Source organism: Salarias fasciatus, chromosome 1 (assembly GCF_902148845.1).
Source record: "Salarias fasciatus chromosome 1, fSalaFa1.1, whole genome shotgun sequence".
Lineage (NCBI taxonomy): Eukaryota > Metazoa > Chordata > Actinopteri > Blenniiformes > Blenniidae > Salarias > Salarias fasciatus.
This window is the reverse complement of record NC_043745.1, coordinates 3,804,367-3,818,024: the sequence shown is the minus strand read 5'-3', so window position 1 is coordinate 3,818,024 and position 13,658 is coordinate 3,804,367. Positions and strand designations below refer to the sequence as shown.

At 46.8% G+C, this 13,658-nt stretch overlaps 1 protein-coding gene across 6 annotated transcripts in view; it reads right to left on the bottom strand.

Moving 5' to 3' along the window:
- znf536 (zinc finger protein 536) overlaps window positions 1-13,658 on the bottom strand; it is a 230,425-nt gene that overhangs the window by 70,589 nt on the left and 146,178 nt on the right. For all 6 annotated transcript variants that reach the window (XM_030090211.1, XM_030090202.1, XM_030090218.1 and 3 more), the window contains one exon: window positions 2,003-2,167. In XM_030090211.1, the coding sequence (XP_029946071.1) occupies window positions 2,003-2,167 (165 nt within the window). The remainder of the gene's footprint in view (window positions 1-2,002; window positions 2,168-13,658) is intronic.

The following is a 13,658-nucleotide window of genomic DNA, read 5'->3' as shown; positions in this document are numbered from 1 at the left end:
CCAAACTGGGAGCGAAATTGAACCGCTATCAAAAATATGTGCAGCGTTTGTACAGAAACGAACCTTGGAGTATTAGTTATTTCATTATCAATAACAGACGTTTGATTCAATTAATACAGAATATAGGTGCTGGAAGCACATTTCCCCCACAGTCAATACAGCATATATGGATTCCACTGTGCCAAACAAATGTAATGTTTCTCACTTTGAATAATGAACTTATTGGCTGCAAAACGACAACACAAACTCAGATTGTCAAAGTAAATTGTAGATATTGCACAAGTGAGAAAGTAAGTTATAAAAGTACCTAAAACCCCAAAACCCCTTCATTTGCAGTGATGTGAGTGTTTGTAATTCATTATTTCCCTCCCTGACTCCAGGCCCGCGCTGAGGTTTCCACTTCCTCCTCGGTAAAATATGAGCCTCGTGGGGATCCTTACTATAGCCCCACGCTCTCCGCAGACATAACTCTCTCCAGCAGATAACAGATGCCCTCTGGAAAGCGTCCGCACATCCTCCACGGCGGCCAGGGACGCCTGAAAGTGACCTGATGGGGACTGGTTAACGTGTGCGAGGACGAACCAGACCGGATATGTTTCAGTCCAATTCACAGATCCTACATCCAGCTGATAGCAGGTACAGAAACTCCATCTATAGCTTGACGCGGGCGTATAGAAGACTAAAGCAGTGTTTTTAACTAAGAAGCAATTCCACAGGAAGGTCAGAGCTCACTGAGCTGCTGCAGGGTCCTTTAATGCTGAGGCGTCCAAACATCACGGTTCTTCCTCCTGTGGAGATGCACGACCCCCCCCCCCCCCGAGACGGACTCGCGCAGAGGCGCCCGTCCTTGTTGGGAGGTGTCCTCTTCACGGTCTCACTGTGACTTTAACCTGGATGTTCAGCGGGGCGTTCCTCGCTCGGAGAAGGGTTAGAACCCTGGCCACTGTCCACATCATTACTCTGACGGCAGCCTTAACCTCCCGGCAGCGACCAGGGGACATCACTGAGCTGAGTGTGTGTGTGTGTGTGTGTGTGTGTGGCCCGCAGGTTGGCGAGATGTTTGGCCTGAGAGCGTCCAGCTCAAAGGGGTTTGGGACGCTTGACTGAAAAAAATAAAGCTTAATCTAGGAGGCACACCATCTCACGCATATCCCTGAACTGTGCACAGGCCGCCTTTGTTTTGCCGGGAAAGTTATTGAGAGTTAGAGAGTGTGAAATTGCCCTCTGAGTGATGTCATCGCAGGACACTGAACCCTTGTTGTGTTAATTAGAGCTCAAAGAAATGATGAGTAGGAAAGAAACGGAATAACAATGGCCATAAGCCTAAATGAGGGACAGTGTGTGTGTGTGTGTGTGTGTGTGTCTGTGTGTGTGTGTGTGTGTGTGTGTGTGTGTTTGGAGGGGGGGGGGGGTTCCTGGATTGGGTCTGATGTCCATCGGAGCAGGAAGTGCGGTCCAGCCGGACGGCCGATGAGCCGGACGGCACGGAAAGCGCCGCCGCTCGTGGTATTGAGCGGCGTGCGGAGCGAGCGGGATCATGACTGAGGTGAGGACTGCGGCGTGCGTGTGAGTGCCGGACTGGGATCGCCGGGCTTTTATGGTACGGTTTAATTTTCGGGACACTGCGATGCTGCGATTTGGAAAGTGTGACCATCTGTGCACTTACTTCTGAAGCGAGGTACTTGGGCTTGTAGATTTCTTTCTTTCCTCATTTTCAGAGTCTGGCGACGCACTCCACTCATTGACAAAACTAATATGCAATCAATTCATCTGCATCCTATCCATCATATCAAAGGGAGATCGACTCCAATATGTGATTAGGCCAACATTCATAAGCCAATATGTCAGTCTGGCCCCAGAAGAAATGTCAGTACAAGGAGTGGAGTGAATTTTGCAGGAGGAAGGATAAATGTTTAATCTGAGCGGGAAGCGCCGCCCGGCGGTGTGTGTGTGTGTGTGTGTGTGTGTGTGTGTCTGTGTGTGTGTGGGCTCACGTACTGACCTGTGTGTATGCGCAGGTGCACTTTGAGGTGGTGGGAGGTGCGGAAGGTCTTGCCGCAGTAGGGACAGTCCTTGGAGGAGGAGGCCAGGCCGCCGCGCTCGCGGTGCTGCTGGGACAGCGGCGGCGGAGCGCTGCCCGCCGCCTTCGCCAGGTCCTCCCCGACATCTGGAGACAAACGGAAGGTGTGTTGAGAGCCAGCCCCTCCACACATCGCCGCACAGCACAGCACAACACTCCCCATCCTCCTTTCTCTTTCCGTCCGCTGTCTGTCTCTCATTGTCCCTCGCCCCCCCCCCCCCCCCCCCCCCCCCCCCGCCCCGCCCCGCCCCCCCTCGCTCGAATGTGCGAACGCCGTGCAAAGTCAAACACATCAAACGAGTTCACGGGCCTCACTGTTTTCCTCCCTGACAGAACGCTGACAGTTCATAAGCTTTTCAGTTTCTTTAGAAACACCCCGGTTCTGAGACACACACCCCCGCCTCCTCCCCGCTTCCCCCCACTGTGTGTGTGTGTTTTTTCTTTTTTTATCCTTGCTATCATCATCATTCCTATTACGCTGGATTGCAGTAAAAAATTAACAATGCAAAATAAGACAGACAGACGGAAAGGAGAAAAGAGAGAGAAAGAGAGGTGGATTCGGCTTCGTCAGCATCGCAGGATATCCTTGCATCTCTTCTCGCGACCCAATTTTGACAGGTAGCTGTCAGAGATATGATAGGGTGATAACGGCTTTGACCCAGCCCCTCCGCACCACTTCCTCTCCGCAAAAGAAAAAAAAAAAAAAAAAAAAAAAAAAAAGAAAACGATGATGCGCAGTTTAGTGCAACAGCGGCCCGTTATCAACACGATCGCCTCCTGCGAGCGCCGGGCTGAGGATGAGTGACGACGACCCGGGAACGTGTTGACAGCAGCACAATGTGCGGCGAGGGCGCCGGGAGCCTGTGAAGCGCGGCGCTCGCCGGCCTGAGGAACGCCTCCCGGGGAGAAGAAGGTCCGACACACACCTGGTGAGGAGCTTTAAGCACCTGCCTCCATTTTTCTACTCAACTTCCAGCACAGTAACATCGGTTCAGTTCCGCAGCGTCTCTGCGGAGTCTGCATGTTCACCCTGAGCACCTTGACAGTTTCCTACCACAGTCTCAACTCGTGTGTGAGTTCAGCGTCATTCCAGGGGAACGTTTTCTAATGAACATAGTTTAGGGCCTCTGAAAACGCAAAGTTTTGAAAATGCTTTTATAAAATCTCCCAACAGGTCCAACCAGCAGCGCCAGCTCCTGGACAAACATGCAATTTCCACATGAATGGACATCGTTTTAAATGTTGCAGTGGAAACTCTTTTCTGTGGAAACTCACTTTTCTGAAATGAAAACACAGAAATGATGTTTTCATTTGAATCACTGTGTGAACAGGACTCCTGCATCAACCTGTTTATCAGAACCACTGCTTTGTGGTGGAGAACAACATACGATTCAATAAGAACAGTAAGTAATCAAAAAAATACATGTTTGTATTAGAAAAAGGTAAAAAAGAATAAATAAATAAACTGACAAGAAGCACAAAGAGTCCAAAAAGGTAAAACATGCTCTTCTCGCTTGGCAATTTCATTTTTAAATTCTGAGATACTTCATAAAATCAAAATAAACGTTTTAAAACTTCAATGTGAAATAATTTTTAGAAATGCTTTATAATATGGACGGACTAAATGTGTGCAAATGTAGCAAAAAGTAAGAAAGGGAAAAAAAAGACTTATTTTCTAATCTGCCCACGTGTGGTATGTGTGTGTAGGAGACGAGGCTGCAGAGAAAGAAAAGCAGCAACCCATGGTGCACAATGAAGAACGCTGTATTTTTTTTAACAGTAGCCTAATCTTTTTCTCTTTTTCTTTTCTGTCCCTCCCCGCCCAGTTCCACCCTCGTCTGTCAGGAGGGGGGGCGGGGGGAGTCAAATCAGGTTTTACAGAATGGAAAGACCCCAGTCAGCAAGTCCTCTTCCACCACGCTGACACTAAACACACAACTCCATCCACAGCAGGGCCGCTATCGGGCTGGAGGCTTGTTTATCATCACAACTGCAAACTGAAAGGCGAACCTAAATGTGAATCCGCCCATACAATGCTCGAAACGCTAAATACCAGCCGCTTTCATTCAGTCCCCGCTGGAAACCAAAGGAGCAGACAAGGCAGGTTTTAAAGGCAGATGCTGGATTTCAATTCAACTGATTCGAGTTTCTAAAGTAGAAATAGTAGTGTTACGTTATATCGGCTGAAATTTAAAGAGAAAACTGGTGAGATTTAAAATTAAAGTCAAAAAAGCAAGTACAAATGTACATTGTCTGCATTGTTCCAGCACTATATGATTAAAACTATTCATCTCCTCTAAATCAGTGTATATTGGGTGGAGTTAATGTCGTGGGGGCAGCAGAGAGCTAAAAAAAGAGGAAGAATCTGGCAATAAGAGGGATAACTTTCCCCGCGAGTTTATTTTAGGTTTCATTTCAAACACATTTTAGTTGAGAGGCCACGTAAAATTTCCAGGAGTGAGTTGGACCGGTGAAATACCGCCATGATAACCTTCTTATCATGGTTTTTCTTTGTTGTGGCACAAATAAACCTAATCTAATAAAGCTCCTGGTGCAAAATAAAGTGAAAGGTCCAAAAAAACTTTTAAAAATCATTTTTTAAAAAACCCTGTGTTTTCTTTGGATTTTTAGAATTTTTTTCATGGTTTTTTGACCTGGATTGGAGCCTCATGTGGTCTGGTTTTGGCCCACAGGCCTTATGTTTCAAACGCCTGATTAGGACGTTGTGATGAAAGAAAATGAATAAATAAATGTTTCTGTCAGTCTGTTGAGTTCACCACCACCTTGTTATTGTGCTTTTTTTCCACTGAATATATTTAAACCTCTTCCTCTAAATGGGGAAATAATTAAATCAAAACAACCCAAAAAAAAAAAAAAAGAAGAGAAAAGCAATTCCCCCAGCGCCGGGTCCAGGACGGCACCATACTGTAGCCATAGTCGCCTCCTCATAAACATATTTTGAGTGGTCTACTGTACAGATCCCTTTTTGGCACCGAGCGAGCGCATCGTGTAACAGACACTGGCCCACCTGCCCACCCCAGATGGGGCTAAAATTAAAAAATCCAAAACACAGATTAGAAGCAGGACAAACACCAGACCACACACACACACACACACACACACACACATCTCTCTCTCGCTGTTTCTCACACACACACCGAGACAGACATGTCCTTGTGTGTCAGGGTTAATAGTGCTCCTGTAAGAGGAAGACACACTACTGAGAGGATGAGAGTGTGCTCTCCTGGCATATAACAGCCCTTCAATAATAAATGGGCTTCACACATTCACACACACACACACACACACACACACACACACATTTACACACACACACAGTACAAAGAAAGGTAGAGCGGAACTTTGGCTGCGTTTCTTTTGATTTCGGCGTGGAGCGGCCGTGTGCGAGGCGTGCGAGGCGTGCGAGTGTCCGGCGCTGCTCGTCTTTAATCAGCCGACTGATCTGTAGCTTTAATGCGGCTGTTCCAATTACTGTAAAAGTCATCCTGCTCCATATAACCACAAATATTGACACTTTATTGCACAACACATTTATGACATTTTGAAGGTCACACCGTATATTAAGCATCATCGTTCACAGCAGGGGGGGAGGGGGGGGGGGGGGGGGGGGCTGGATTCGCCTGTTGACACCCAGCTGTAACCATCCTCCTTTGAGTATTGATTTTCATTCTCTTCTCTTTAATGCAAAGACTCACGGCGGGAGACGATGTTCGAGGCGGCGACTCTTTACCTTTTCTGCCTGAGAGGAAGCAGCGGGAGCAGCGTCTCTTTAACACACGCCAGTATTAGTCCCCGAAACCGTTAGCGTGCCAGAACGCGACATGCAGCTGCTGGCTGGTCAGAGAATCAAATGCCGTAAATACTTCCCGCTGTCTGCACGGAGCATTTTCAAAAACTTCCACCTTGGGAGCTGTTTTCAGTAAGTTGCTCTTCACAGCGGCTCTGAGGCCGGTGTCGTGTGAACGGGAATCCAACACGCAACCGAATTGTCACACTGCAGACCGGGGGTGTCAGACCGAAAGCTAATATTTAAAGGTTGATAATGATACCGTTGTACCTGTCAGGACCACAAGATGAAGCTTAAAATGTGTTTAACATTCCTGATAGAATGTGAAAAACATTCATGAGCACATATTTTAACCAAAAATCCCAAAACGTAGTTAAAGCTCTGTCCTTCAATCGGTTTAAAACCCCCCAGTAAAATCTCATAAAATAGGATTTTTAATTTAAATATGTCAAGATGGGTTGATTTAAAAAGAGCCATAAACAAATGAAGCATTATTAAAAAACAAAAAAGCCTCAGATGATTCTTTTCTTAATATACTCAGTCCTGAGTAAAAGCTGAGTATTTGCAGGATTGTGAGTCTAAATTTGCAGTAAGTGTCACAGGCCCCTGCTGAGCCGACAAGCCTCCTTTTTCCTGGCATTAAGCCCCAGCGACGATCACAATCCCAACTCCAATAAAAACCACCCGAGAATACCTCTGAATCAAACATTCAGCACCCCCTCTTTTGCTTTTTTCTTTCTTTTTTTTTGCCAGGTTCTTCCATCAAACTCCTTTTCTGAAATCTGTTGTCAGTGCAGCCCTCTTCTCCTCCTGCTTTAAAAAAAACAAAAAAAACAAAAAACAAAAAAAGCAAAACACACCAAAAAAACATGAGAAAGGCAGAGCTGTGACTGTACTGGTACAAGGATATCAGAGAGGAGGGGGGAGAAAGAAAGAGAAATCCATGTATAATTCAGCTGTATCTGATCTGAGACCAGCTCCTCTCCCCTCTGCCTTTACTGGTGTCACGGCGGCGTAATGGAACATGCCAGAACAAAGGCTCTGAGATCAGATTGGAGCAGAGTTGAGCAGGCCATCTGGGAGGCAGGCTGAGTATCAGTCACTCTGCCTGCTGTCTGCTGCACTCACACACACACACACACACACACACACACACACACACACACACACACATCTCCCCTCTGAGTAACTGTGCGAGAGTGCACATGCATGCATGTGTATGTGTGTGTGTGTGTGTGTGTGAGAGACACCTCGCTCCCCCCTGACTGCGCGTCATCGGAGTCTTGCAACGAGGCAATCGATGCATCGCCGTCGCGGGGATTCGCCACCGAGGCAGCCTCGACTACTGACTGACAAATATATAAATTGATAAGGATCTTTCCATCTGTGTGTGTGTTAATGTGTGTGTCTGTGTGTGTGTCTTCACCCCCCTACACACACACACACACACACACACACACACATACACCTCCTGCCTCCTTTACAGCGGCCACACCCAGGTCTTATTAATGGAGGACAACAATATGAAAACAACAACAACAACAACAACAACAAACAACAACAGAAGGGGGGGGGGGGGTGTTAAGCCAATGGTGGTGCGCGTGCGCATGCAGGTTGGATGAATGGAGGGGGGGCAGAAGGGGGGGCTGCCAGTTCCTTAATGGTGCTCTTTCAATCACACTTTGCACTCTAAACGCTCTGTGGTTTTGATTAGTATGATATCACTTTCAGGAAATAAAAATGGGGAGGGGGGGGGGGTTGTTGGGTTGAGCGGTGGTGGTGGTGGTGGAGGTGGGGTTGGGGGGGGCGGTTGGTGCACATCAGTCATAAAAACACAAGATGTTTTGCTTTTTGCTTGGCCATTATTCTAATGTGTCACGTGACGGCTTGTCGAGAGCCCCATCGGCCTCTCCCTGTAGCCAAATAACTGATTGGGAAGGGGGGGGGGCGGTGTGTGTGTGTGTGTGTGTGTGTGTGTGTGTGTGTGTGTGTGTGTGTGTGTGTGTGTGTGGACGGTTGACGGAAGCAGTTTGAAAAGGGGGAGATATTAAGAGCGATTGGGTGAGAGAGAGAGAGTAAAACGTGATGACATCATTTGAAAGGCATTAGGCTTTTAAAAATGCGCCCGGGGGGACTCGATTTCCTTACAGCAGAGCAACACAACACCATCCGGCCTGATGCTCGCTCGCCCGCCCGCCTCTGCTCTCTCTCTCTCTCTCTCTCACACACGCACACACACACACACTTCCACGCAGACCCCCCTTCTTTCCCCTTCATTCTTTTTTCTTTTTTTTTTTGATTTGGACCATTGCCATCTTTGTGAGCGTCTGGTTCATGCGAGTTAATCAATTTGAGGTTTAGTTACACTGCTGATGCTAGCATTCCAGCCGCTGCTCCAACGTAATCTGAACTTGCAGAATTTATTAACCAAACACCAATTATCATTAAACACCACTGCATTATCCCCCTCCTTTTTACTACCTGACAAGGACTACTTAATGAAATTTTAGATTAAAGTTATTTGGCCCATGATTTATGGGCGTTGAGGAAAGTTCCTAATGCAAGGCTCTCTCTGAACGTGCAGATGCTTTCTGTATTTTTTTTGTAATTTCTGTATTATTATTTTTTTCCCTCCCTCAGTGGGAATCCACCAGGGACCGGAGGAGTCTCTGAGGTATTGCAGCAACCAGGTCTAGACCACGAGGAAGAGGGAGAAGAAAGGATGAGGGGACCAGAAAAGAGCAGCCGTGCTCTAAATTCTCCCTCCGCCGCTCGCGCTGGTTCGCCACTGACCCCGCCGACGCAACCGAAAGAGGGGCAAAGAGTAAAACTGCCAGAACTAAAAATAACTGCAAATGAAAGGAAAGGAAAGTTGCTGTTTTTTTGTTTACCACTCGCGAATGTTTCTGCGAGACTCAAACGCAGGCAGAACGTGCTACATATAAGGCGGTGGGGTAAACAGGGGCACCAGATGTTCTTTGATGTTAATAATGGCATTTATTATTAATATTAATTAGACCGCATTCAGCAATACATTTGGGCCATTTCCAAGTCAATTAAGCAAAATGGCATTCGGGAGATGTTGAAACGACATTTTAAGGCAGGTGTTCAGCAGTCCCCTAATAAAACATTTTCACAGCTCCTGAAAAACAAGCCGTTCTGAGGAGCCTTTCTATTTATTTTCTCCTCTTTTGTTTGCTCTTCCTCGGCTTTTCTCTCCCTCCCTTTCAAATCGTCGCGACTGTATCTCGGAAAAACCCCAAATATATATTAAAAAAAAAAAAAAAAGAGGCTCAATTCCAGATTCATTATCTGATTAAAAGGCCGTCTGAGTGGCGATCCACACCGAGGGGGCTACTAATCCACATGTGAGACCCCGATCATGGCCGTCAACGGTGGGAATAAAAGCAGCACTTCCAGGGATTACAGCGCAATCCACGTTTTAGCTGCAAATTATGATTTAGTGTTTTGTTTTTTGCTTTTTTGCCGGGTTCCCAGCTCCACCGGTAGCAGCAGACACCGGTCCCAACAAATCTAATTAGACGGCGCGAGCCAGAGGCCTCACAGCAGGGGGTGTCTTTTCTATATCACCAAAATAATCCTGGGATATAAGGATAAAAACACACACCCTTTCTGAGGCTCTATTCAGTTTGATGCGGACCCCTGAATAGGGTCCTGCCACACCTCTCAGACTGTGTGTTTACGCCGGTGTGTGTGCGCTCTGCCCTGCTTTTGGCAGCAGGCCCTCGATCCTTTTTTCTTTTTTTTTTCCAAAGCTGGTAGAGGCAGCAGCCTTACAATGGTACATTAACAATCTGTGCGTTCATTTATCAGTGTGTGCGATTTGGACTCTCCGTTCATGGCGCACTGCACTTTTCATGGCTGAAAATTAATGAACAAGCCTCCCCTCGCAACAAACATGCACCTGTGCTGCAGAGATGCTAATCACAAACATTTATATTTATTAGTGAACACCCGCACTAAGGCTGGAGTCGTGGAGAGGAGAGAGGAAGGGGGAGTTCAAAAAAAAAAAAAGAAAAAGAAAAAGTAGAAGAGAGGAGATGAAATGAAGAAAAGGAGGAGAGAGGTAATAATAAAGGGTGGTGGTTTCCGTTGAGCTGAATTGTGTTAAAAGCTGTTTGTTTGGAGCACTTTCCTGAATGGGAGCAGGGGTACGGCGGCGCCGGGTAGCTGTTGGGGGAGTGTGATCTTCACGCTGGGAAGATTATTTGCTAAAACTGCTGGGTGAAGGACACTGCATCAACAAAAACAAGCGGGGCGAAAAAAAAAAAACAAAAACAAAGAAACAACCTGTGTGCTTGTTCCCAGCGCTGCCGGGCCTGTGGGGGAAAACGCAGCGCCGGCAGGGGAAGCACCTTCCGGACCTTAAAGGCAGACCTCGCCGTTCAGGGTGCCTTTTTTCTTTTTCTCCAGTCCGCCCCCCGCCCCCGCCACCCCCACCCCCACCCCACCCCACCCCACCGACAGAAGGTGGCTCTCTCACTCAGTAAAGGCTATGCCTCTGCCCAGCTAGGAGAAGAGGAATGGTGCCATAAGTTTCTCCCTGGCACTGGCCCACCTTTGTTTTCCCCCCTACTCAAGTCTGTTTCAGGCTTCAAAGAGCATTGGAAAAAGACACACACACACACACACACACACACACACACACACACACACACAGAAATGTCTGAGGGAGCACTGATGTCTCACTAACTTTATCATTCTAGCAGGGTGATCATAGCCCCGTTGAGAGGCTGTGGATGATGCTTGAGGGTCTATGAGTGTGTGTGCGTGCGTGCGTGCGTGTGTGTGTGTGTGCATGTGTGTGTGTGTGTGTGTGTATATGTGTGCACTTATGCGTGTGTGTTGTCCACCACTGTCTGCATGTATGCATGAGAGCACAAAAGGCAGATGGGGACAGAGGTAGGTGTCTTTTAGGACATGAAGACAAAAGCAATTACTAATGTGTTTGTGTGTGTGCGTGCGTGTGTGTGCGTGCGTGTGTGTAATGCTATAATAATCAGGGTGTATATTCATCATGCCCCCTCTCAGTCTGTGTTGGCAGGAAGTGGTGTGGTTACCATTAGTGAAGGATGACTAGGTCGCTGCCTCTTTTACTGGGATACTGCTGGATTTCAGCAGGAAAGGGAGGAGAGAGGAGAGGAGGAGAGGAAGAGGAGGAGAGGAGATGAAGAGAGACAGAGGAAAGGAAAGGAGGAGCGACAACGTGGTGACAGGAGGAGACACCTGAAGACTCAACACGCTTCATGTTAACAACACAAATGTAAAGTGAAGAATAGAAATGTAAAAAAAAATGCGGAGAGAGCAGGAAGAAAGGGAAAACAGTCCTCTCACTGTAAGCTTCTCATAACCATACTTAATGAAACAGATCTGAGGATGTTAAACATAAGGCCTGCGGGCCAAAGCTGGCCCACAAGAGGCTACAGCCTGGCCAAACTATCAAATTTGTAAAAAAAAAAAAAAATATTTCACTATATTTTGCACCAGAAAGTTTCATTAAAATTGGCTTTTGTTGAGATTTTTGTCATTTTCATTTAAAAATTTTCGTTTTTTTTTTTTTTTTCCAATACAGAGATTTTCATGACTTACGCTCACAGACAGGATTCACACTGTCGACCACCAGAAAGGCAATATATTAAAAGTTAACTTGGAAAAGTTGCGCATGCGACAGCTTTGTTCGCGTCTCCAGTCTGTGATCCTGTGATCCAGTTTCAACGTCAAGTAAAACTCTCCACATATGGTTGTTAGGCATGGTTTCACGACAAAAACACAAGAATTACTAACGCTTTAGGTATCTGTCGGTCTGCGAAGGACAAAAACTGCCTCCGAAATATCCTCAGAGTCTGCTCCAACATTTCTGAAGTCCAGCTGACAGGCTTGAGCTCCTTCTGGAAGGAAGCGAGTGGTCCAGAAAGCCGGACAGATCACCAACAATTCTAAACACACACAGAGTCTGGAAGTCTGTGTGTGAAGCCGTCGGGAGGGGAAACCAAACATGTCAGTTCCTTTCTCACTTCAGCCAGCACGTTTCCTGAAGCTCCTCCTGACAGCAGGCAGGTGCTGTGAACTCCAGTCACATCTTGGATTGACGGTAACATTTCTTCTTCTACGCATGGAAACTATGATTGTTACGTAAATCAGAAATATCTATAACATCTCAGAATTTCTAGTATTCTCACAATTGCAAGTACTCCTTAATTCATTCATTTTACTTTGATTTTAAGGACACAACTTTGGAAACGCCATTCAAATCTCCAAGCAACAACAAGTCTGAAGAACCATTTTAAATACAATTTAATAACGAAAGGTTGAGAACAACTATCAGAGACAAACCAGATATGACTACACATAAAATAGAATCTAATATGCTAATGAAGTGGTCTGAGTGGTACGAGCTTTGAATTATGAGAACAACGTATTCAGGGTGTTTAGGGTTAGGGTTAGACAGTGCTTGGAACCTCTAAGAACACAACTTTTTGAAAAGAATTCTTAAGGCAGAAGTTTTTGAAAATGGTCCAACCTTTCTGAAGCACTGCTCCTGGTGCCATGAGTGTATTTAAAACGGGACAAAAATCTACAACGTAAATTGAGGGTGTAACTGGTGTGGCGAGTGCGGACTACAGCTGAAGACTCACCATGTTTCTCTTTACCACTCGAACTAAAATTCTGTGTCGTCTATGATCCGAACCATAACAAGATGTGAGACAAGAGTCAAGCGTTCCTCCGTCTCCACACCTTCAGGACGCCGTCATTCCAGACTACCGGGACACAGGAGTGAGGATTTACCTCTGACCTCCCCGGATGAGCCTTAAAGGTGAGGAGTGTGTGATGATGGCAGAAGAAGAAACAGAAGGAAAGAGCGTGAAGGGATGAGCAGACAGCAGGACAGGACTTGACGTGAATAATGAGAGGAACCTGAAGGAGCGGAGCCGGTACCGGTGCGACGGCGTCGCCTGCCACCTACAGATGACAGCCGTCCTGCTGCACTGTCTCTTTAACGCTGAATAAAGTACAACTCCTCCCTGAGCCACCATTGATTTCCTATTCATTCCCGAGCATGCTAAATCAACAGCAAGCACAATGGGCCAATCATCAACCCCGGCTACAGTACCACCACTTCCATCCCACCCTCGATCCATCTGGCACTGGCCAGGCTCTGTACTGTACAGCATCAATGCTCTGCACACCACAGCCATTAGTGGCGTTATTCTCCATCAATGAAAATGAATCAATTAAGCCTCATTAAGGATGCATATTAAGGTGGAGTAATTATCTGGTGAGGAACGTACAGTGATCGATAGCCGGGGAGCATAAATGCACACTTAAAGACATATATTACCACGAGGGGGATGAACACTTTTAACAAGGTCTCTCTTTGGAGAGCGAGCTGTGGTGGCGAAATCTGCTTCATGTCATGCATACATACTCCTGTGTGTGTGTGTGTGCGTGTGTGTGTGTGTGTGTGTGTGTGTGTGTGTGTGTGTGTGTGTGTGTGTGTGTGAGTCTGAGGGGCTATAACCGGGTCGGGCAGTAAATCCAGGGACCAAGGACGCGTCCCGGTTTCCCTCTTCCATGAACTCGTGAAGCATCTTGGAAAATGAAACAAAAAGATTTACACTTTCGCCGCGAACGGCGCGCGGATGAGTCGGCGTTTGGACACGAGACAATGACCGTGTGAGCTAGAGTCACACTTTAAGAATAAATGAGAGGGAGGCCTCAATTCTCAGGGGGGGGGGGGGGGGGGGGGCT